At 42.4% G+C, this 24,564-nt stretch overlaps 1 protein-coding gene across 3 annotated transcripts; it reads left to right on the top strand.

Annotated features, from left to right (window-relative positions):
- The first annotated feature begins 2,385 nt into the window (after nucleotides 1-2,385).
- tulp3 (TUB like protein 3) lies at nucleotides 2,386-23,234 on the top strand. 3 transcript variants are annotated; one of them, XM_017486187.3, is made up of 12 exons: nucleotides 2,386-2,719; nucleotides 9,173-9,214; nucleotides 11,601-11,652; nucleotides 16,086-16,248; nucleotides 16,560-16,748; nucleotides 17,097-17,227; nucleotides 19,442-19,633; nucleotides 19,906-20,018; nucleotides 20,437-20,554; nucleotides 20,639-20,737; nucleotides 21,004-21,175; nucleotides 21,294-23,234. In XM_017486187.3, exons 1-12 carry the CDS (start codon nucleotides 2,703-2,705, stop codon nucleotides 21,425-21,427), a joined length of 1,422 nt encoding a protein of 473 aa, XP_017341676.1. In that variant the 5' UTR covers nucleotides 2,386-2,702; the 3' UTR covers nucleotides 21,428-23,234. The 3 variants fall into 3 exon arrangements, with proteins under 3 accessions (XP_017341676.1, XP_053541868.1, XP_017341678.1); XM_053685893.1 differs by having other exon boundaries at nucleotides 16,563-16,748; XM_017486189.3 differs by lacking the exon at nucleotides 9,173-9,214 and having other exon boundaries at nucleotides 2,387-2,719.
- Nucleotides 23,235-24,564: the final 1,330 nt, after the last annotated feature.

Here is a 24,564-nt window from a genome sequence, read left to right on the forward strand (position 1 = left end):
TACCAGGGTCTGATACATGCCTGTATCAGAGTATTATTATCATATGGCCTTGTTGAATTGTTTCACACTTACAGTATGTTGCAGCTCAGTAAAGCGATGTGCTCAATCCTGCTCCCTGCTGCAAGGAAAAGAAATGATCTTTCTGCATCTGTTCCCTCCTGTCAATCTATAAACAGTACATTTAAGGCAACGTTACAGCTTGAGAGGAAATACACATGCTGTGTAATGAGATATTCATGCAGGAGTGCTGAACCCAAGTTAGGTAACGTGAAACTTTTCTGTAATTGACTGTAAACTCTGTAAACATACACGATTCTCAGCTCAAATAGAAAATCACCTGGATTTATCCTACATTCTACAACTACAGTCTAAAATCATAACCTTCATTAAAAACAAGTAAACATACGATAGAATGAACTAAAATGCAATGCTTAACCCTATGGGACACTGTTTAAACACGAACATTTTCACAGTAGTGTATTTTTCCCCCCCCTCTTATTCTTTTTTGAAACACAGGTTTCAAAATTATTGGCACCATTACGATTATTATTATTATTATTATTTGATGAAAACTCTCCTAGAGAGAATCTTTTACAGTACTCGGACATGCAGAACATCTTAAGCTCCTATATGTTCTTTATTCTTGAGCCTTAAAGCATCAGTGATGCACAATCATTTACAGTGGGTGCTTTTCCTTGTACACGGTCACAGAGTTGGATGCAAAGTTTGATTTTGGTCTCTTGGGTCTGATCACAATCCAATTATATTTTCAATGGCAGTGCAATGCATTTTGTGGGTTGCACTGGGTGTGTGTGTGTGTGTGTGTGTGTGTGTGGGGTGTTGTTGTGGAGGTGGTGTCTGGCATTGTAAAACTAGTCGAGAATCAGCTATATATGCCATTCTGAAACAGTGATCTTTGAGCTCAGTGTGTGTTCAGTAACTGGCAAATTTTCAACTGCTCGAGCCTTTTAAAATAGCCTTTTTTATTATGAGCATGATCTGTGAGTGCCATCGTTGGCCCAGTGAAATTTTGTCTGTTGGACCCAATGTTGCGCCTCCAGGGCCCACAGACTTTCAGCTACCTTAGTTTAAATCCAACACTGGCAGGGTTGTTCTGAAAAGTGTGCCTTATACTGTGTAGGGAGAGCCAACAAAGCCATCCTAAATAGACATTAGGTGTGCTACCTGGGAAGTTTCCCCTCAGTGTTAGTTTACTATCTGAGATGTTTCCCACACTAGACAGCCTTTGCTGTTTTATCTCAAGCAGCACTGTAGAATTCTCAGTGTTTTCACATACGTATAAGCAAGGTCTATTTAAAATAGAGAATAGCTATAAATGAAATAGAGCGGATATGGACCATCATTCTAGGACCAATGCAGAGTATAAAAAACTTCTTGAAGAGACCAATTAAGCAATATCGCAAAAGCAAGAGTGCTATTGTTCTGAAAAGCATCACGGCTGTAGACATGAGGCCGCAGGTAATCGTAGGTAATCACGGGTAATCACAGCCAGTCTGATATTCCATTCAACCGAATATTAGAATACAAAATGTACAATTATTGTGTTTATTCGTGCTCCGTCAATAAAAATATATCCCAATGAAGCTACGGCTGGATAGAGCGTTTGCGTGTCGCCATGGTAACGCACAGCCTGACAGACAGCCTGTAGTAGGTGTAGTAACGGTTTCCATGTAAAGAACTACTGCCGGAGTTGGAATTTTACGCAGCGAAGACAGACGAGCGGAGTGATACGCACAGTGACATGAGGCACCAGGGCTGTTACTGAATAGCAGTCCAATCACTTGTCCAATCGAATTAGTGGACTGGAACTAATTGTAGTATAAAGATAAATAATCCAAGATGGGGGGCGGGGGGTGTCGTTACCACCATGAAGTGGATTGTTTTTTGTATATTCTGGAGTGTTTTGGCAATGATTTAAATGCTAAATTTATTAATAAATGGTAAATCACACAGTTTAAGTGTTTATAGTTAAGATTTAATGTTGTATGATTTGCATCTTTTTTTTTTTTTTAAATCTGCGATAAACATTCATTACTTTACCCCCCCCCTCTCTTTCGCAGCTTGCCATCATTTTACTGAGGAACCAAAAAAAAAAAAAAAAAAAGCATAAGCACTTCTCTCCTGGGAAACTTTACAAAGCACTATGACTGTTACGAAGCGCTGATACTGGAGACTCCTTCCATACACGTTAAATAAATATCTCCAAACAAACAAACAAACAAAATAATTCACCACACCCACGACATAGACTTTTCCTTTTTTGTTGTTGTTGCCGTGGCGACAGTCCCTGTGTATGAGCGGTTACTATAGGAACAGTACAGTAACAGGCGCATTGATATGAACCAATCGGCCGTGTTACAGCCGGGTCTACTGTCCTTCTGACCAATCAGATTGGAGAATTTAACCGCACTGTGGCGTGTTACCATCATTCCTCTGCAATTACTGAACGGTTTCATCTAATTCTGGGGGTTTTCGGTGATCTGGCAACATTTTCCTTCCACCCAATTATCCTGGTTTTTACATCCAGCACCCAGCGGCATGGACGAATGGGAAGAGGGGTTGTAGAGACGTGCAACCGGCGGTAACCAAGCAGTGGCCGCTTCTTATAGCCGAGGACAGTTACTCTGGCGCCGAGGAGGGAGCGGCAACAGCTGGGGGATCCATAGCAACCGCAGATAAACATGAGTTACTATATCAGGTAAAAGCTCACTCATTTTTGGCACGGACACGTGATTTCAACACTTTGAGAGAAATAAATGAAGGATCTGAGCTCAGGATGAAATTGTAACTCGTAAAGCTCGGTTGTTTATTTCGTAACTTTTTTTTTTTTTCTTTTTTCTTAAATGCCTAGCGTTAGCTTCCTGCGTTTACAGCATCGACAGACAAACAGACTGAGATTTCTGTGTTGGTTAAAACACACACACACACACACACACACACACACACACCGTTACATATGTGGAACATATACACTCCTGTGTGCTTATTATATTCGGGCTGTAAATGCTTGAGGAAAAAGTGTGAATGTAGCTCAGAAATAACACACATCTGTAATATTCCCCGCACGAGGCAGAGGCAGAGGCAGCTCAGAGGCAGAGGCAGACTTAGCTAGAGCTAGCGTCGAAGGATGAGAAACCTCAGAGCATACAAACTGGTATTTTACTACACTTTTAACTCCTAAATTTGATTAAATATCTGATTAAATATGAGTAAACAGACTGTCCATGTGTAGAAATGCCAGGAGTGAACAAAAACATTGGAGCTCCAACAACAACAACAACAACAATCTTCCAATGCTTTTGTAAACAAACATTCTTAATATTCATAGGAAAATATCTGAAGGTATATGTATATTTTGAGAATGTTAGTAAAGATTAACTGGATCCAAGATAAAGATTTCATGATTAAATAAAGCCACGCGCTCAAGTAAATTGTATATATATATATATATATATATAAGCTTTACATACCATAAGCTCATAAATACATTCATGTATAAAAGAGTTAAAGCAAGTCACTAGGTGTGAATCAGGCCATTTAAAAGGAAAAATGAATAAAATGTATCTTTTTTTTTTCCGCCCTCCTTTTTGACCTCGTTTCCTGATTTGGAAATGGAAATAAAGGTTCCGTCTGATTAAATATCCGTAACATTGCGTACTCGATAAAGCCAGACAAAATGTCGGGGATCTGTCAGGGGAAGATTTTCTCGCAGGAACGGTTTAGTCATTTCTTTACCGTTTAATCAAGAAAACGCCGTCGTAGGTACAGTATAAAAATGTCATGTCAGTTTTCTTTTAGTTTAAAAATAAATAAATAAATAATAAGAAAAAAAAACCCCCCGGACAGAAATCCAACAGTTGTAAACATCTGGAATGTATCATTTCATGACCTCAACTGAAACTCCTGGTTGAGAATATAGAAAGTCGTTATTTTGAGGGGAACGGTGCACAAATGTGTATGGAAGTTTATAAAGGAAGTTGACGTGTGTATCGTACTGACAGTTATATTGACACGTACATCTGGAAACAAGCTTTTCAGGGAGATATGACGTGACGTGATTGTGCTCAGATGGTAAATTTCCGATTATTTGTTGGTCGTGAGTGAACAAAAAAAAGTTCGATGAGATTTCTGCCTGTAGTGTCTCGCCTTAATCCTTGATCAAGCCTCGCGTCACTGTAGCTTAAACGTGAGGACCATTTTGTGAGGACCAGCGACTACATGTAGTTTGTGGAATGAATACGATGGACGTCGTTAGAAACTGGAAGGGTTAGGGTTTTCCACTTGTTCATCATCTTTGAGCATGACCGAGTCCTGCTGGGAGGTGCAGTGCAGAACCGTTTAAAGTTGGTGGATGGGAGGACTTCTCGGACAGTTTCTGGAGAACCGGTCGAGTCTATGAATGCCGTATCCGTGAGCTCATGTCTGGAGGTCTGTTGTGAGTTTAAAGAACCTGCGCTGGAAGGTAAGTAAGTTAGAGGAAGCGATGAGAATTCGGATATTGATTCGGATATACGGTTGGTTCTCTCTTAAATAGCCAGTGGTCACGGAACTAGATTCGGCCGTGCAGGGATTTACACGTGACGTATTGGACACGGGATGAAGGCGGAGATTTAGGGTCAAATCATGATGCAGAGCAGAGCAGCAAGTCCGGATGATCAGGTGCTCTAGGGGAGTTCCCGTCTCACTAATCCTCCCTCGCCTTCGCCTCAAAGATCAAGGAAGCGCAGCTGAACACGGGTCAGAAAAGCCGCTGTTGTTTATCGTCTTATTGTTTTCATCCTCCGGTGTTCCGGTGACTCACACTGCAGTACTAGCAGCTTTGGATTTGGTGGGAGCTCTACTTCAGGCTTCAGGACTCGGAGGAACTTAAGTGAACCCATGTGGAACACTGAGATCTCACTTCGGCCTCCGAACCATTGAGACACCAATTGTCAGAACTTTGTCTTCAGTTGCAGTGGTACTAAACGGCACCGTCGATCCAACTTGAACTCCTGACCAAAGATTTTCCTTTACGATGCATGATTAGGACTCTTGGTGAAGTCTGAATGGCAGCCGAACAATAAGCTACCGAAAGCACGAGGCTGGAGCAGCCAGTTTCCGTCATGTGTTGCTCAATGGCTTCGCTTCCCCGAATCTTCAGGCTTCTGTCGTTTAAGACTACAGAATGTCGAGTGTCTAAATCGTGTGATAACGATACTGTAATTGCCAGCTGCTCAGTTACATGTGATTAGGATTCTATTACAAGTGCTTGTGCTCTAAATTATACGGATGACCTCGTAAACTTTCTTTCTTAAAGCAAATAACACTTAATATTTGCTTGTATATCTCTTGCTTGTAGTGACTGCATCAGGCCTGCGACTCAGGGACATCACCAAACCGCTGCAGTTTTCTTCTGTAAAGCTCAGTTAGGTGAAGCTCTGGTGATTGACTGGTCCAGTCTAGAACCTTCCACTTTCCCCCCTGATGAAGTCCTGTGTTGAGGTGGAAGTGTGTTTTGGATCGTTATCTTGCTGCATGATGAAGTTCCTCCTGATTAATTCGGACGCGTTTCTCTGTAAACTGTCGACAAAATGTTCCTGTAAGCTTCTGAATTCATTCTGCTGCTCCATCACGAGTTCATCACCAATAAAGACTGGTGAGAATGTTCCAGAAGCAGCCGTGACACTACCTCCACCATGTTTCACAGATCAGCTTGTACGTTCTGGATCAGGAGCAAGTCGTTTCTTTCTCCACACGTTGGCCGTTCCGTCACTTTGGTAGAGGTTCATCTTGGTTCCGGAACTTTTGTCGCGCATCTCTGTATTTCTTTGCGAGTTCCTTTTACATCCGTTTCTTACTGCTGATGAGTGGTTTCCATCGTGCGGTATATTTCTGCTCTCGACGTCTTCTTCGAACGGTGGAATGTGAAACCTTCTCCCCTGCCCTGTGGAGGTTGTCGGTGATGTCACTAGCTGTTGTTTTTGGGTTTTTCTTCACAGTTCTCTCAGTGTTTCTGTCATCAGCTGTTTTCCTTGGCTGACCTGTTACATATCTGATTGTTAATACACCAGCGGTTTCTTTCTTTTTCAAGACATTTCATGTTGTTGTCTTGGCTATACCCAATGGTTGTGCGATGACGCTGATAGATTTTCCCCCTTTTCTCACACACTGCTCATATAAGCACATGAAACTGAAGGCTCAAACCGAGAGTAGAGCTTCAGAGCTGTTAATCATCAATCGGTCAGTTTAACTGGGCAAACCTGGACAACATGAAACACCAGTCAGTCACATGTACCAATACTTTTGATTGCTTGAAGAAAAGATGCCATGTTCTAAGATGTTTAACACATCTGGATATAAATATCAGGAAATGAAATTCTGATCTCTCTTGCTGATAAATCTCTGCATCTTCAAAACATGTAACAATACATGGGTTTTTATGAATGGCCTGCATCGTCATCGCCATGACGACACACGCATATCGACTCCTAAGCTTGTCTCCGTGAGACGTGATGTAGTAGAGTCTCGTACGCTACAGACATTAGAAGAAACAAACATGTTTTAAAGAGTAAGCACCAAATTTTAACGTCACATCAGCTGCTTTCTGGCCGTCGAAGATTATCGAATTATACGACGATCTCAAAACATCGTACGACGTATTGTGCGGAATATCACGAAGCAGAATCCATCACGATATCGACGATTATTATATCGGGGTTCACATCGAAGTCATTGGCAACAGATGTGGTTTTGATGAATACCAAAAAGTCCTTGAACACAGCCTTAGAGGTTCCCTGTAAGTGTGTGTGTGTGAGTGTGTGTGTCAGTGTGTGACCTGTACTCTGTTGAGATTTCTTCTGGAACCTTTGTTTATTCTGGTCTTGTTTTGCTCAGCGGATTTTTACTAATTACACCCCATGGTGTCTGGCTGATACAGAAAAGTGAGCGATATACACACTTGTACGCAGAAAGCCATGCCCAAAGGTGTGTGTGTGTGTGTGTGTGTGTGTGTGTGTGTGTGTGTCCCAGCAACGTTGCGATCCTCCCTCTGGTGTTTTCTTTGTTTGGAAACTATCTCTCCTCTGTGTGCTCTGTGGAAGAAAATGAGTTAGTGCTATTAGATGATGATGATGATAGTGATGATCTGCACCCTGGTCCAATCTGACTGGATCGGATATTTCAGTATTGGATCTAGTGCTAATATGGTCACCGCGGAGTGTTAGAAATCTGCTAGAGACTTCCAGAGAGTTTGGATGAATAATTTATCAGACGTCAGAAACGTATAGATGATGGTGATTGAGTTTCCATGCGCTGTTTGCTCAGCGTCTCCAAAGGATGTTTGAAAGGTGTTGTTGCTATAGTGATCACCAGGGCTCAGGGGAGGGGGAAGATGATGAAGCAGGGAGGAGGGGACGACCTGATTACCTGAGACCCGAGTCCTGAGTGCAGGTGAGGCTGTCTGATCTGGTCGCGTCAGGACTATACTCACTCACTCACTCACGCACGCGTGCTATGGATTCAGTCTCGACGTCGTCTCGGACCGTCTACAGCCGCTGGTCATACAGGTACATGCGTACAACCTGCGCAGAGCAACGTTTGTTTTTACGTAGTTAGGAAGCTGTACTGCACGATCTCTCTGGTCTGTGCATCCTTCTTTAATCATGTCAGAAATACTTCTCAGCTGCTTTCAACCGCTGAGTATCAGATGGTCTCTGTGCTTTCACTGCAATGCACAGGAGTGCGTGTATCTCTGATAACACGTTCTCACCGAAACAGTGGCCGTGGACTTTGACTTTGCTACGACCTCTAGGTGTGAGGTCACAGCGGCGGTGATCATGTGATCCAGCTGAGCGACGGGTGTCGATATACCATCCATATCGTGATGCGTTGTCACGATACGTCTTTCTGAGATACCGCACTAGCAAAAACAAAATCGCACTAACAAACTGATTCGAAGCAGCTGATTTGATGTTAAAACCGTATATTAATCATGTAGCGGGGTCAAAAAGTCTGACACGACTTTGAAAATCTGGGACTTGGAATATTTAAAAAAAAGTTCTAGCTCGCTATTTAAATGTAAGCGAATATGTCATATCGACCATGTAAACTGCTTCGTACAAAAGATCAGATTTTCCTCGTGTCTGATCTCTTCTCTTCTAACAAAGCATGCGGTCAGACGACACGCCGACGGATTCAGTCTAAAACCGATTTTCCGCGCCGGCTCGAGCGCACGCTGTCGTTAAAGCCAAAATGGAGACGGACTAAATACGAAGGAACTCCGACATTCGTGTCAATATTTCAGAGATTTACTTTTCTACTTTTTTTTTTTTGTCTAACAATATAACTAATGAAAATTGTATGAAATGAGAAAAGAGTGCAAAATGGAAGCATTTTCACTAGCACTCTCAGATTTATAGACTTATATATATATATATATATATATATATAAAATAGTGAGGTCCAGAGGAAGGGGTTTATATATCGCTCTCCTTTGCTGTTGTAAAGTTATGTTGTCTGCTTTCAGCATCACACGCCGCAGGAGCTCATCTAGGCAGTTCTTTCGTTTATTTCACACCTATTCATCCCTCTTTTCCTCCCACTATTGTCCACATCCGTGTTAAAAAAGCGCGCTGTCCGGCTCAGATGGCATTGTTCTGCTTATCACCTGCGCTGCGTGGAGGAGAGTCAGTTCTGTTCTCGCCGAATACAATTAGCTTTGAGGATAATTAGGTGGAGGATGTGCTCGACTCGCACTGTTCTCTCTGTGCATTGTTCAGTTTTCTAGCAGGGAGCGTAGTGGGTGGGTGGGTGGGGGGGTTGAGGTGTAAAGCTAAGGGCAGCTCTGGACTATGGCTTTTTATTTCATTATTTATTTATTTATTGTCGTGTAAGTATCCATGGTTACCAAGTAGGTGTCATGGTTGTGTCCGCTGTGTCAGACACACACACCATGAAACATTCATACAATGAAGCCTTAAGTCAAGGCGCAGCACCGGTGTTTTAGAGGAGAATCCAGGCAGCATGTTGCGCTCACAGCAGAAGACCGAGAGGTACCGAGAGGATCTCTGCATTACTGACCGAACCAGAACCAAGCCTCGCCGCGTCCTCACTAACTTCATGTGTTGTGTTTATTCCTTTCATGTCCGTCTCTTATGACCTTGGGGAAACAAAGACCCTCCAGCTCGAGCAGCTTCTCCTCCGCCGCCACTGCCAGGTGAGACCGACGCACATCCACTCCATTTCCACCAGAGTCCTCACAGTGACTAGCGCCTGATCGCGTAGAGTGACATTCGGGTGGAAGGTTCAGTATGAAATTGTGTAGGAGCTATACAACGATTAAAAAAACCCCCCATGCTTTACAGGAATAATTATGCGTGTGAACGAATAAAAATATATTCTCGGGAATGATCACGCCGATTATATCCTTTAGTTTTATAACGATTAGAGATGGTCCCTCTTGACAGGGTTGTTTGGGCAGGGTTCGGAAAATAAATTCACTTGCTCTACTTGGCCCTGGAAATGTGTCTCTTGGTTTTAGGTCATCTTTCTTGCTACAGACAAACGCATAGTCGTGTGAAAAAATAAGTACACTTCAACCTTCTTAACACCCTCAAACACCTTTCATATACACGATATGGCCAAAAGTTTGTGGACACCTGGCCACCACACTCGGTCGGAAGCTTAGAGCCCCAAACCGGTTCCAGCGTGACGAAGCGCCTGTGCGTGACGAAGCGAGCTCCATGAAGACGTGGTGTGTTAAGGTCGTAGTGGAAGAACACGTCAGAGCTCTGATCTCATCCCGACTGAACGCCTTCAGGATGAACTGGGACCGGAGCCTCCTCGACATCGCATCATCAGCACCTGACCTCGACCTCACTAACGCTCTTGTAGCTGAATGAACACAAATCCACAATCTAGTGGAAAGTGAAGGGGGAATAACTCTGGAATGGCCATGTACTCTATCTTTGGCTTCCCTTGTATATGGGAAGATGGAAATCAGAATTACATAATGTTCAACCTCTGTGCATTAGAGCAACAAAGTGGGAGGGGGAAAAAACATGGACGCCTCATTGTTTGTCTTTTGTTAGCAACAAGCTAGCCAGCTAACTGCGATGAGTGATGTATATTTACCTCCTCAATCCAGTGAACTGTACAGTCAGTGTTATTATAGGTTTAACAAGCGAATATATCTCCATGTTGATGGATCTAAACATGACGTCTAGGCAGTATAACTCATTTTAAAGGTAAGCAGTGCTATTTTGTTTACTGTTAATGATGCGAGCGGCCATGTTGGTCTGACGTCACTTGCTGAACTCGGGTTTTCCTCGTTTACCTTTAGTTCGAATGCAGCGTAACGTTCTGATGTGTTCGAAGAGGTTTCCCAGCTGCCGTGTGATTCCTTATAGTTCAATTCCATACAGTTTTCATTTGTGTAGCTTTTTTTTAAATGTGAGACAACACGTTGAGGAAACCTCGAGAGGGACCAGAAAGGGATCGCATCCTCTTGTGGATGATCTCGGATAGTCGGATTCTCGATCGTTACAGTTCTCTGATGTAGGAGAGCAAAGGTACACAGTCCTAATTGTATTGAAATGATGTTTTTGATTTCTTTTGATTTAAGCCATTTTGTGGTCCCTGTTCAGCTGGAAGAACCAGATCAGACAAGTTAAGATTAGATGCACCTTTATTGATCCCCCATAGGGGAAATTCAAACACCTGTACAGTAGAAATAACAGAAACGACAAAGCAGATCTGTGTGTATGTAGATATGCTGGAGTTCTGTTTGTATAGGTACAATGACGATTAGCTGTTGAGTGTGTATCTCTGTGAGAGATGCGACCCAAGTTTTATTTTCCGTGCTGATGTCTTGAGGTGTTGCTTCAGTATTTCTAGATGATCCTCCTTCCTCATGAGGGCATCTATTTTCTGAAGTGCATCGATCCCTTTCCCGACAAAACATCCCCACAACGTGATGCTGCCACCACCATGCTTCACAACTGTGGGATGGTTTTCTTCTATTAAAAACCCTCGTCCCTGTTTTCCTACATGCGTGATGCTGAGCATTATGGCTATTACAGTATCAGTGCAGTATTTAGGTATAGAAGAACAAAGACAAACTACTAAATACATTTAAATTATGTTCAGTATGATCTAGTGTCGCACGTTTTTATGATTAAGGAGATGCAAAGCTACAGTATGCAGAAGAATACATCGTGACGAAAGTTTCATACAAGGGAAGTTGGTCAATGGAGTCATTCTTCTACGTGTTTTAGATAATCAAAGTTGTCGCATGGTTCCAGACCTCAAAACCCAACGTAATAAACACACAAGAAATTCACCAGACTCAACAATATAAGTACTGTTAAACGGTACTACAGGCACCGTGATGTTACTGATCCAGCAAGTCGTCTGAAACCCAGCAGGTCTGAAATTTTAATGAATGCGGAGATATCTATGCCCGTGTGGTGTTTGTGTTCTGGTGTCTGCTCCAGTAGTAGGTCCATTCATTGAAGCCAGGTCATCGTTACTATGAAGTTCTTTATTCGTCAATGTAGGTCAATGATTAAGGAAGGTTTTTTTTTTTGTTTGTTTGTTTGCAGCTCCCTGAACGATGACGGCGTCAGCTTGAGACAGCAGAAGTTGGAGAAACAGGTGAGAGAGACGGATTATTTTATGTACGGTTTCGGTTTTGCCATCGTTAAGGTCACCGTGTGCACCACCTCCCTGTGGGATGTCCAACAAATTCACCGTTTATATCAGCCACTCGGCAACGTTTTCAGTTTAAAAACGAAAGAACTCTTTGATTGACCAGCTTTATTCAAAGTCATTTCAAGCTCAAATTCCAAACCAAAAAGCTGCTAATTTACAAAAAAATGGAATATATATATATATATAATATATAAATAAATAAATACAATTATTGCTTAAAATGTTTGTAAATGAAATAGTTTTATAATACTGTCTAGAAGCATTTTGAAAACAGATTTTTACGAATGCAGTATCTAGTTTTTAACACAATGCAGAAATGTCCCAAAATCTGCAAGCGCAAGAAGTCAGTACGCAATCAGAGGGAATTCAGGTCTCAACTGCCACAAAGTGCAGGATGTGCATAATGTGCATAATGAGTAGTCTTCAAACTGGTAAGTGCGGTTTAGGACGTGGCCCGAATGTGTGTCTCGTATCCTTCATAGCTTCGTGAAAGAACGAAACGCCTCAGTTGCTGTGCTAAAAACACAGCCTAGAAGATCCAGATCCAGAGATCCAGGGATCCAGAGTTTGGTGACTTCCGACCTGCTCGATGGTCTCCACGTTATATAACGAATCAATCTGGTTCATCGTGAAACATAACCGTTTAGGGGTGATTTTTGAGAACGGGGGTTTGGGCACTCCTTTGGAAACGCTAACGGATAAAGCCGTTCGAGTGCTATTCCGCATTCGCTCGTTCTGTCGACTCTGTGTTTTGTTTTGCTGCCCTGCTTTTCTTGTTTCAAGATCTTGCCTTAGATCATGCAAAGAACACTTGCAACAAACACTGCCTATCCAAACACGGGTACAAGTTCATCCCGAACACGTGCCAAAAGCCATCTGCTCTCTGCATACCAGAGATACGATGCAAACGTCCTTTATCCTGGGAAATACCCAGTAATACCATAGTACTTCCTGTATGTGTTTTACACATTCCCTTCGGAGTTGTTCTGCGTCTGTGAGGTCTGTCTCACTCATTCACTCTCTGCCACTCATCTTCTTTCTCTGCTGTCTCTAATCGTCTTCTCTCCATCTCACCGTCTTTCTGTCTTCCGAGACCTTGAGAGGAACCAGACTCGAACGGAATCCCGTCCTCATCTGGGTGACGCAGGATCGTGTGATTTTATAAATAATTTCTCTTCTATAACTGTAACTGCGGAGTCAATTGGTGCTAAGTGTGTTGAAGGGAACTTGAGTATGAGCATCAGAATCATTTCTGATCTTCTGGGAAGGTTTGGCACTTTATTTCAGGGCGTGGCTGTGGGGATTTGTGTGGGATTTGTGGGATTTGAGTGGTAGCTCAGTGGTTAAGGTGTTGGACTACTGCTCTGAAGGTCGTGAGTTCAAACCCCAGCACCACCAAACTGCCACTGTTGGGCCCTTGAGCAAGGCCCTTAACCCTCAACTGCTACATTTTTATGTATGTATGTTTATAAATGAAATAAAAGTGAAAGTCGCTCTGGATAAGAGCGTCTGCCAAATGCTGTAAAAAAGCGCGTGAGTGAGGTTGAGGTCGAGGTCAGGCGCTGATGTTGATGTGATTAGGCTCCAGTTCATCCCAAAGGTGTTCAGTGGGGTTGAGGTCAGGGCTCTGTGCAGGACTCTCGAGTTCTTCTACCTTCTTCCAACCTTCACACACCACGTCTTCATGGAGCTCGCTTTGTGCACAGGGGCGTCGTCATGCTGGAACAGTGTTTGGGCCTCTGAGTTGAGTGAAGAGGAATTCTTAATGCTATATCATACAAATACATTCTATACAGTTGTGTGCTACAGACTTTGTCTTCACACGCTTTGTCTTCGAGGAAGCACACGTACGGTGTGAAGGTCGGGTGTCCACATACTTTTGGCCGTATAAAGTAACGGCACATTTATCCGTACTTTTACTTTAAAAACCATGTATAAAGGTTGAGCTGAGAATAAAGGATGCATTTGTTGAATCCCAAAGTCGGTAGTAAGTTACATGCTGTGAGACAAAAGAAGAAATGAGGAATTGTATGTTAAACTCTCGCTGGCAAAACATGTGAGGAAGCGCTTGGACAGCTGTGAAAGAAGGAAAGGTAATTCAAGGACAGAGGCCTCTTTGTGCAGCCTCTAGATCCTGTTTCTATAGGAACACATGCTTTTAACTCTGCAGTGAAGGGAAGTGCAGAATCTGTTTCACCTCCCCTTTTATCAAAAGATTCAGGATGGTCTGCTGGGCTTCCCATGAGTTATGACGGTTGCTGTGCTTTAGCTACCCAGATGTCCGATTCAGACGGTGAAATTCCAGGAAGCATGCGCACTCACCATCCACTTTATTAGGAACACCTGAATATTCATGCAGTTATCTAATCGGCCAATCAGGTGGCAGCGGCACCGTGCATAAAATCATGCAGATGCAGGTCGAGAACTTCAGGTAATGTTCACATCAAACATTAGAATGAAGAAAAAGTGTGATCTCGGTGACTTTTTAACCGTGGCATGGAGGTTGGTGCAAGATGGGCTGGTTTGAGTATTTCAGAAACTGATGATCTCCCGGGATTTACATACACAACAGTCTCTAGAGTTTACCTGTGTACTTCTGTGTCTTCTCTGTGTGTGTGTGATATATATTATATATATATATATATATATATATATATATATATATATATATATATATATATAAAAAATGAGAGAGAGAGAGAGTATTGATTTTTAGATTGCCAAGTCCCTTGTGAAAGTATTGGAACAGCAAGGCTAATTCTTTTCTTTTTGCTATACACTGAGTACATTTGAGTTTGAGATCAAAAGCTGAATATTGGAACATGTGACTGACAGGTGTTTCTTGTTGCCCAGATGTACCCTGTTATAGATTGATTGTATAAACAGTTGATAGCTCTGAATATCTACTCTTGCCATTTAGAAGCTGAGAAAAGTGAGAGAATCAATCCGCATCATTACAGAAGCATTGGGTATAGCCAGTACAACAATTTGGAATGTCCTGAAAAAGAAAGAAAGAAAGAGAAATAGTTGGCCGTGGAAAACAACAACAGCCGATGACAGAAACCTTGTGGGAGCTGTGAAGAAAACCCACAAAACAACAGTCAGTGACATCACCAACAACCTCCACAGGGCAGGGGTGAAGGTTTTACAGTCGACCATTTGAAAAAGACTTTGAGAGAAGAAATATCGAGGCCATACTACAAGCTGCACATCTCTCATCAGCAGTAAGAATCAGAAAGACAGACTGGAATTTGCAAAGAAATACAGAACCAAGATGAACCTCTACCAAAGTGATGGAAAGGCCAAAGTGTGGAGAAAGAAATGATCTGCTCATGATCCAAAACATACAAGCTCATCAGGTGGAGGTAGAGTCTTGGATTGGGATTGCATGGCTGCTTCTGGAACATTCTCACTAGTCTTTATTGGTGATGAACTCGTGATGGAGCAGCAGAATGAATTCAGAAGCTTACAGGAACATTTTGTCGACAGTTTACAGAGAAACGCGTCCGAATTAATCAGGAGGAACTTCATCATGCAGCAAGACAACGATCCAAAACACACTTCCACCTCAACACAGGACTTCATCAGGGGGAAAGTGGAAGGTTCTAGACTGGACCAGTCAATCACCAGACCTTCACAAACCCGACTGAGCAGCATCTCACCTCCTGAAGAGGAGACTGAAGAGAGAAACCCCCCGAAACAAACAACAGCTGAAAGAAGCTGCGGGAAAATCCTGGAAAAGCTACGCAAAAGAAGAAACCAACAGTTTTGGTGATGTCGGTGGGTCACCGGCTTGATGCAGTTGTTGTAAGTAAGCGATATGCAGTTGGGTGGTCTAACACTAAAGGTGCCATGTTCTGAGTTGTTTAACACATCTGGATGTACATATCAGGAAATCTGTTGTCTCATTCATCTTTTGATCCCAAACCCAAATGTATCCCAAAACCCAGTGTATAGGAAAAGCTAAATTATTGGTCTTGCCCTTCCAGTACTTTCGGCAGGGGCCGTGTGCCTCTCGTGTTTAGTGCTGGTTCCCTGTTTTGTATGTGAAAGCATGTATGCTTCAGGGCTGTCTGAATGACTGGCCCTTTTTGTGACTGCTCATTTCTGTAGCCTCTGTAAGTTGTGATAAGCTTGCGGTGAGGTGAGTACAGAGCTTAGTGATTTACTTCAAACCATTGGAGAGTAGACCTCAGGCCCTCTGGCTTCAACCGCTGTGTGTGCAGTGCAGATTCACTAAACGCTACAGGATGTGACCAAGTATTTGCTTGCATTTCTTAGTTCACAAATAAGCCGCTCTTTTGTAGTTGAACACTCTTCCAGCATCAGTGTTGTGCGTGTTTGTGTGAAATATCCGAGTTTCCGTTGATACGTAGAGAGTGCTGTTGGAGCAGAAGCAGCGGCGAAAGCGACAGGAGCCGTTGATGGTGCAGCCGAACCCGGAAGCTCGTCCACGCCGCTCTCGGCCACGCCGCAGTGAGGAACAGGCTCTGCTTGTCGACTCCCGCCTCAGCATCACCAATGATGTCATCTTTGATGGTAAGGAGGGGGAGGTATCTGGCATAGTAGAGGGATAGTAGAGGGAGGATTTGTACACGTAAGTACATAGCCTTATTTTACAAAACCACATGGCAAGGGGGCGCTATCAGGAGATCACCTCAAGCAAGCTTCAAAGGTGACTGGTCCCCAAACTTTGCGTTAGGGTCAGAGCCTCATGGGCCACAAAGACATTCTATACAATTTTGTGCTTCCAACATTGTGGCAACAGTTTGAGGAAGTTTTGGCACCCACTTTTCTCCCAGCATTACAGAAAGCTCAAGCAGTGGTGTTAAAAGATCCTTGTTCTCCAGCAGGTATTGATGGACCTGCAGCTTTTTTAGGTCCAGAGGCTTCTGAACTGGGCACAAAGGTCCAAGTGCAGACGGTCAGCCCGCCCCAGAATCTCTCTCCCCCTCTACCTGAGGAGCCTGAGAGAGACGGAGACACTGAAACATTGCTGGAACCCAAAACGGACATACACACACTGCTGCAAAGACGGGGTGAGTACAGAAGTACACACAATACACCGCTGGAGTCAAACCAAACACACCGTGGCTGCTTGTGAATATGAGCTATGTACTGTCTGCACTCCATTGTTGAGTTAAGGGCGTACTGAGACAGTCAGTGAGTTCTGCTCGCTGTTATTTACCAAACTCTCCTCTGAGGGACACCGAATCCCAAATTCACCCACACTATTTGTAAATCCAACAGCAGGTTATTTGAGCTGAACTTTCTTTCTTTCTTCCTTTTCTGGAGGTCTCTAACCTGAACTCATCCCTCTAGCTCTAAGTTGTGGCACATACGCAAGAATCTCGTTTATCTTGTTCATTTATTTATTTTCTCCCCAGGACTCTCAGACAGCATGAACTACGATGAAGTCAGCGACGATGATAATGATGATGAAGACGGAGCCGGTTCTCTTTCCCCTAATACAGAGTCCACACGTCCTGCCTCCGCATCTAGTACCAAGTCCAGCACAGTACGGTCCCCAACTAGGGCTGCACGATTATGGCCAAAATGATAATCCTGATTATTTTGATCAATATTGAGATCTCGATCATTTATCACGATTATTCATTGATTTTAGGGACAACATATTTTTCTTGCACTTTCACATTTAAATAAACAGACCGCTGCTTTCACCTCCATGTCGTGCTACATTCCTGCTAATGTACGAATCTTTGCATGAAATTAGACCGGTCCTTAAAGTGCATCATCTCGTAGAAGCAGAACATAAATAAAATTGTACCCAAAATATAGGATGAGTAAAAATAAAAATGCCATCAACCAAATGTAAATATGCGTCAAATATAACAATATTCAACCAAATAAACAATTCAGGCGTATGCAGAAAAGTCAATCACTGTGTTTACAGGAGGAGAGACGCAAGACAATTTCTTTTAATTACAAAAATTTAGGAGCACAGTTGAAGTTGAGGGTTTTTAAAAAAAACAAAAAAAAATGTTTATTAATTTTTTTTTTTTTTTTTTAGAGATGGTAACGTTAATGTAGGAACATAGTGTGAGCCATGACACATTAATTTACCTTCTGATAAACTAAATGTAAAATTTTCAGTTAATTTTACAGACTGTATGCAGAAAACAACCGTTAACCTGTTTACCTTGTAAACAAATACAATACACCTCAATGTTCAGTGTTTGAAGTCTGCTCCTCTTAAATAAAGTTAAAGCTACACTATTAGACATTTCCACTGTCATGGTTCTGGGCTGGAGTCAGTTCTCGAACCGCTCTGTGTATATTGTGTAGATATCTGAATAATCTCATATAGGATGTGATTGGATGAGTTCATTTACCCGTCAGATGCACAGTGCTTTAGTTTAATGGTGTTCATTAGGGACGCGTCGGTCAGGATTTTTACAGCCGATACCGATCCAGATACCGATCTTTTATTCTTTAAGCTTTAATCAGGAGGTCATAAACAGTTAAATGTAAGCTCTCTGCTCATGGTCACTGTTAATTGAGTTAAAATAATAGAATTGAGAAATACTGTTGGTTAATTGATAAATAAACAGCATAAAATATTTATTTTTAAATATCTTAAACAATAAAGAGTCCTAATTAAAAGTAGACTAACACAAGCATGATCCATATTAGGAAAAAGGCTAATAGCTTTCTAAGGATATAGCAAACTAAGATTAATGTCAAACTGATTTTTAAATGCAACCCATAGTAATTAAACATTATTTCATTTATCATTTTATTTATATTTTATGAAATGATTATATCTATTTTTTAAAATATTAAATGATTTATTTATAACTAAGCACATCTTCTGTCTTGACATTTTATTAGTTTTCTGTTTGTTTATCAGTTGTTCCTTTCAGATGGGTTCCCCAGTACTGTGTTGCCATGTCTGCTGATGATATCGTTTTTTGGGGGATTAAATCAGGACAGTTCAGGACATTTTGCGGGATCAATAAAAGATGGCAGTTTGTGAGATCGGGAAGTTGAGAGCAGCAGATGATGTACAGAGTTACTCTCGTCATCATAATGGCTTCTCTGCAGTATTTACACACTTGTTCGGTTGACTGAGGAGTGTGAAAGTAACTGTTGCGCGGTGTAGATGCATTTTGGACTTCCTGTAGTTTTTATTCTGATTGTATTATGCAACTCCGAACAGGTCACTCGCACCGGTGCGAATAAATATTTATTCACAGTCGCACAAAGTACTTTTCAGTCAAGAATGCGCGTGAAATGGTCGCACTATAGAGTCTTGAGTTTATCTGCGAAGTTTTTTCCTGTTTGGCGTGATGACGTTTAATGTCCCCGACAACCTCTGTAGTGCCATTTAGCATCGTGCTAGTGTCATGATTTCCCCTCGCGCAAAGCACTGGAGCTCGCAGCGACGCTGGCAGCTCGAGCGCTAAAATGCTAACAGTGCTTCCGAGTTTTGGCACTACAACATGACGTCATCCCTGCGCCGCTCTATGGCGATTGGCTATAAGTGTAGGAAGCGCTTGATTTAATCTGTAGTGGAGTTTTCTATTAGCGGAGGACGCACTTTAAACGTTAACATTGCGGTAGATCATGTTCGTTTAATCATGGGCAGTCAAAATCGTAATCGCGATCGATATCCGATTAATTGTGCAGCCCTACCCCCAACTCTATACACACGCACAGGTTTTTGTCGTTCCACTGATGCGTTTGAACACTGTATATCTGTTCCCATTAGGAGTGTGTGACTGTGGCCTCACCCACGGCAGAAGGCCCCTCCATTGAAGTGGACAATCTGGAGGAATTTGTGCTGCGACCGGCCCCACGTGGCGTTCCAGTAAAGTGCCGTATCACACGTGATAAGAAGGGAATGGACCGTGGCCTATATCCCACCTACTTCATGCACCTGGAGAGAGAGGATGGCAAGAAGGTTAGAGTGTGCAGAGTGTTCAGGCGTAGACGGACATGGCACGCGTACACTGTTTATCTCTTATGTTCGGCTCAAACATTTGGAACGGTGGTAAACAAACTATTTTTGTACACACAACATGTTCAAGGCATTTTAAACCACAGTGGTCTGTATAGATATGAAACAATAAGGCGATATTATTCATCTATTTATATACACTTGCTACCAGGATGATTGATATAAAATCTATTATTCTCTCTCTCTCTCTCTCTCTCTCTCTCTCTCTCTCTCAGTTGTTCCTATTGGCTGGTAGAAAGAGGAAAAAGAGCAAGACCTCCAACTATCTGATATCAGTAGATGCCACAGATCTGTCTCGCGAGGCCGAAAGCTTCGTGGGAAAACTGAGGTACGTTCTTCTGCGATCTTTTCCGCTTTTCTCCAAAGAACATCACAAGTGTGGACTTTGCGTATTAACATGGGTCGTACTTTATACTAACAAGCTCTGAGCAAACATCTTCAGTCTACATGAGCAGCTTTATTTAGTACTACTCCTTGATTAAACCCAAGGAAGAAGATTGCCTTGTCGCAGTGTTTCTAGGTACAAAACCAGACACTGGACCCCTGTCGAATGTTACAGGTTTTCATTCATTATTCCTCGAATGCTCTGAATCTTCTAGAGGAGAGACTGTATGCATGAAGTTTGACCAAAACCAGTACGGTATTTAAATCTGAAGATTTGAAACATCTGCGCGTCTCTTTGCACGCTACGTCTGCCTTCCTTATTATTTCCTTATCGTTTCTCCTTCTGTTCACATTGACTTCAGATCGAATCTGATGGGGACTAAGTTCACTGTGTATGATAACGGCACAAACCCCAGCAAGAACTCTGGAGCTCTGCTGGAAGAGAGCAGCACACGGCAGGAACTAGCAGCTATCTGCTATGTGAGTATGATTATACCCGGTCTTATTTTGGACAGGCCAGAATTGCAGCTGGATGACCATACGTGCTATACTCTCACTCGGTAGGAAACCAACGTACTCGGATTTAAAGGCCCGCGCAAGATGACCGTCGTCATCCCTGGCATGAACATGAACTTCGAGCGTGTTCCCGTTCGTCCCACGAACGTACGTCTTTATTGTTCTGTCTGAAGTTGTGTGAGCCGTGCGTATTTTTAGTCCACAGATTAAGGCAGGTATAAAAGTTACCCGTCATAGTGCCGGATTTCCATCACTGTCGCCGCAGTCCAGTCGGTGATAACGTCGTTAACTAAGTCCACAGGAATATATTTAAGTAGCGAATCATTTCATACAGGCACCGCTCAGTAAAAATCAATATTCAACTGCATTCAAAGATTCTCATTTCTTTCTTATTATTTAATCGTTGTTAACAGGACCAGGAGTCGTTGTTGAGCAAATGGCAAAATCGCTCACTGGAGAACCTGATCGAGTTGCACAATAAAGCTCCGGTGTGGAACGACGATACACAGTCCTACGTGCTCAACTTCCACGGGAGGGTCACACAGGCTTCGGTCAAAAACTTTCAGATCGTCCATGATAACGATCGTGAGTACAGTGACGTTCGCCGACTGTGTGCTCGTTTCCTTTTCTCTCCCTCCAGCACTGTAACAGCTATCCCTTTCATATCGATATGTATTTTCCCTCCGTGCTTGTGTCTATGCAGCGGACTACATCGTTATGCAGTTCGGTCGTGTTGCTGAGGATGTGTTCACGTTGGACTACAACTACCCCATGTGTGCACTGCAAGCCTTCGCCATCGGCCTGTCCAGTTTCGACAGCAAACTGGCCTGCGAGTGATCCGTGCTGTCTGTAACTTCACACTCCTCCCTCGATCCGTTCGTTCCATTTATTCCACAGCAGGGACGGCTTTTTCTCCTATATTTTTTTTGGTCTCTCCTCTCTAAAACTACCGCGCTCCTTCCCGTCTAGTCGTACTTTTATGCACGAGCTCTGCTTACGATGAAGGAACCCGTCTTGACGACGATTTTTTTTTTCCAAGGAGAGAAATGAAAGGTCAAAGTAATCTATCGAGCGAAACTGCAGCATTCACACGGAATATGGTGGAGTTCTGTAGTAAAGTCCTTGCACACTGCACTGTTGAGACAAAATAGTATTTTCTTAAATTTCATTCGGTTTTTATTCCTCTCGTTAAGATCATTTAAAAGAATGCAGTATGTAATTAGGAAACCATCATGCCACTTTGTTAGAAATAGAAAAAACAGAGAATATTATAAGGGAAAGCGATCATATGTATACGACGAGTGTACACGCTGAATGTGTTCTTTTGTGCTAATGTGTGTCACGTCAGCTCTGTTGGCTATAAAAGATGCAGTTTACATTTGACCAATGGCAACGGGACAGTTCTCGCCACGCTCGCCAGTGTGAATAGCGCTGTGGTGTTTGTTACGCTTTGATTGGTCTTGTACAGCTCTTCAATGATCTGTTTTTAAACTCGGATTTTAAAAATGCGTGTGTTTTTTTTCAGGAGCACGAGTAGGGTACAACCCCCCAAATTACAAGATCTTCATTACTACCAAAGTTCTTGTGTAAATACTAGGAGGAACGATTTACGAATAAATCTGTCCGTGTCCGGCTTGTTAAATGACGCCCAGTATCTGTGTTTCTCAGTGTCTGTGTGTCATTCTAAGGTATAAGAGATCGTGGCTAACCATGGCTAACTGTGACACTGTGACATCCTTGCTCAAAACGCTGTGGTCCAAATTGTGAAAGTCTCGATAATCACCTAGATCAGTTGGCTGAGGTGGCAAAATCTGCAGGGCATTTGGTCCTCCACATCTGTAATTAAGAGTTAGGCGTCAGACTGCAGTCCTGTTTTAAAATGACGTCTAATTGAACTATTCAGTTAATTGCAAAAGCCAATACAGGCTGAATTTGGTGCGGTAGAAAGAGAGAGACAAATCTCTGCAGGGCCGTGACCCTCCAGGAGCATGTTTGATACTCCTGCTTTTAATGCTTTTGTGTGCCTTGTTGTTTAATATTTGTAAAATGCAATGAAACAATGCCCCCCCCCCAGCTTAAAATGGAAACACGAATGACAAGACTGTTCTGGTAATCGTGCTCTGTGAATGGAGTCCTAACATGTTCCACGTGAAGCACATCTATCCCCTGTACGGATAGGGAACAACTCCTAGGAGCCGTTCAGGAAAATAGACTTTAAGAATCATCGTTGTCAAACGAGCTGATTGTAGCTTTAGCTGACAAATCCAGAGGTACACGATTCAACTCAGGATTTAAGATTGAGTTTGGGACGTTGTTCTGGAACAGACCCTGGTAATTCTGGCTTGTGTGTGTTTACTGTATGTAGTGTGTGTGTGTGTGTGTGTGTGTTTACTGTATGTCGTGTGTGTGTGTGTGTGTGTGTGTGCTTGTGCGATGAAACGGCCAACAGTTTAATGGAACTATCGCAAAGCCTATATTTTCCATTTGAACATTTTGGTGTGGAGGAATATTTGCAGAAATTCTATTTTACTTACGATGTGTTCGAGGGACTCATTTTTGACAATTTGAGATCATGTAATTTTCAGAAAGTGTATTATATGCTGACTTGTACATAGGGCTGTAAATAAAATGTCAGTGAAACAACTGCTTCTGCTATGTTTTTGGGGAAACACATTGTGTCAGATTTATGGATTTGATATGGAAGAATTAACAGGATGCTTCCCATGCCTCTCATTTGATGTGCAAGTACAGCAAAGGTGTGTTAATTCCTTTCACAATTTCTGATCAAACTGACAAAAATCTTATAATGTAGGTGAGTGTAGTGCCCTCTTGTGGTAATGTAAAAAATAATAATAAAATAAATAAATAAATAAATATATAAAATATATGATTCAGTACACGGAGTCAGTACACGGAATCACATCTCCTGAGCTGTTAAATTAGAATTTACCTGGATGATCAGCGACTGTGTTTACGTGTTGTGAGAGTCGTTCACGAGTCCCTTGTTTGTCCTGAGCAGTTAAACTGCCCACTGTTCTTCAGAAAAATCCTCCAGGTCCTGCACGTTCTTTACTTTCCCAGCATATTCTACATATTTGAGCCCTTTCCAACGGCGGCTATATGATGTCGAGATCAGTCTTTTCACACCGAGGACGACTGAGGGACTCGTACACGAGTATTACAAAAGCTGCAAACATCCACTGATGCTCAAGAAGGTAACACGATACATTAAGAGCCAGGGGGGTGTAAACTTTTGAACAGGACGATCGGTGTAAATTGTTATTATTTTGTTTAAAGAGCTTATTGTTTTCCGTTTAGTACTGCCCTAAAACGTGTTGGCAACATGTAAAAATAAATAAATAAATAAATAAAGTCCAAGAACCTATCCACATAATCCACAATAGAAAGCATTAAACACTCGTTTTCGACTGCAGTAACAGGTGGTATGCATGCTAACCTTCATACATAGTCGCCAAACCAGTGTATTTGGACAAACACAAAAAGGACCCACACACCATGTGCTGGTAAATGATGAGGAAACTCTTACAGTATTCCAGCAGTATGTCAGGATACTGGGGATGTTTTCCTTCCCTGGATGAAAAAAAGACAGTGTGAATCCTTATAATCCTGGAAGTCTGAACGAAACTTTCACCAGAGCCCCGCTAGCCAGCACGATTGCCTCCTCCTCCGTCAACTGTATCCAAAATCAACTGTATACAACAACAACAGGACAAAAAAAAACAACAATAAACAAACAGAACATTCCAAAAATCTTCTTCTTGAGAAGAAAAGCTTACGTTAATGACTTTGTACTTGGAATTCAGGACACTGAATGAGGTTCAACCTTGAGGGCTTTATGCTCTGCAAAACAACGTTCTCAATACAGTCTGAAAAGTTCAGCTTGAGGAAAGGCTTTTCTCACTTCCCTTCAACATCACTTTCTACTTAAGAGATAAATTCGCACCTTTAATATC

The sequence above is a fragment of the Ictalurus punctatus genome, chromosome 14, assembly GCF_001660625.3.
Source record: "Ictalurus punctatus breed USDA103 chromosome 14, Coco_2.0, whole genome shotgun sequence".
Taxonomy (NCBI): Eukaryota; Metazoa; Chordata; class Actinopteri; order Siluriformes; family Ictaluridae; genus Ictalurus; species Ictalurus punctatus.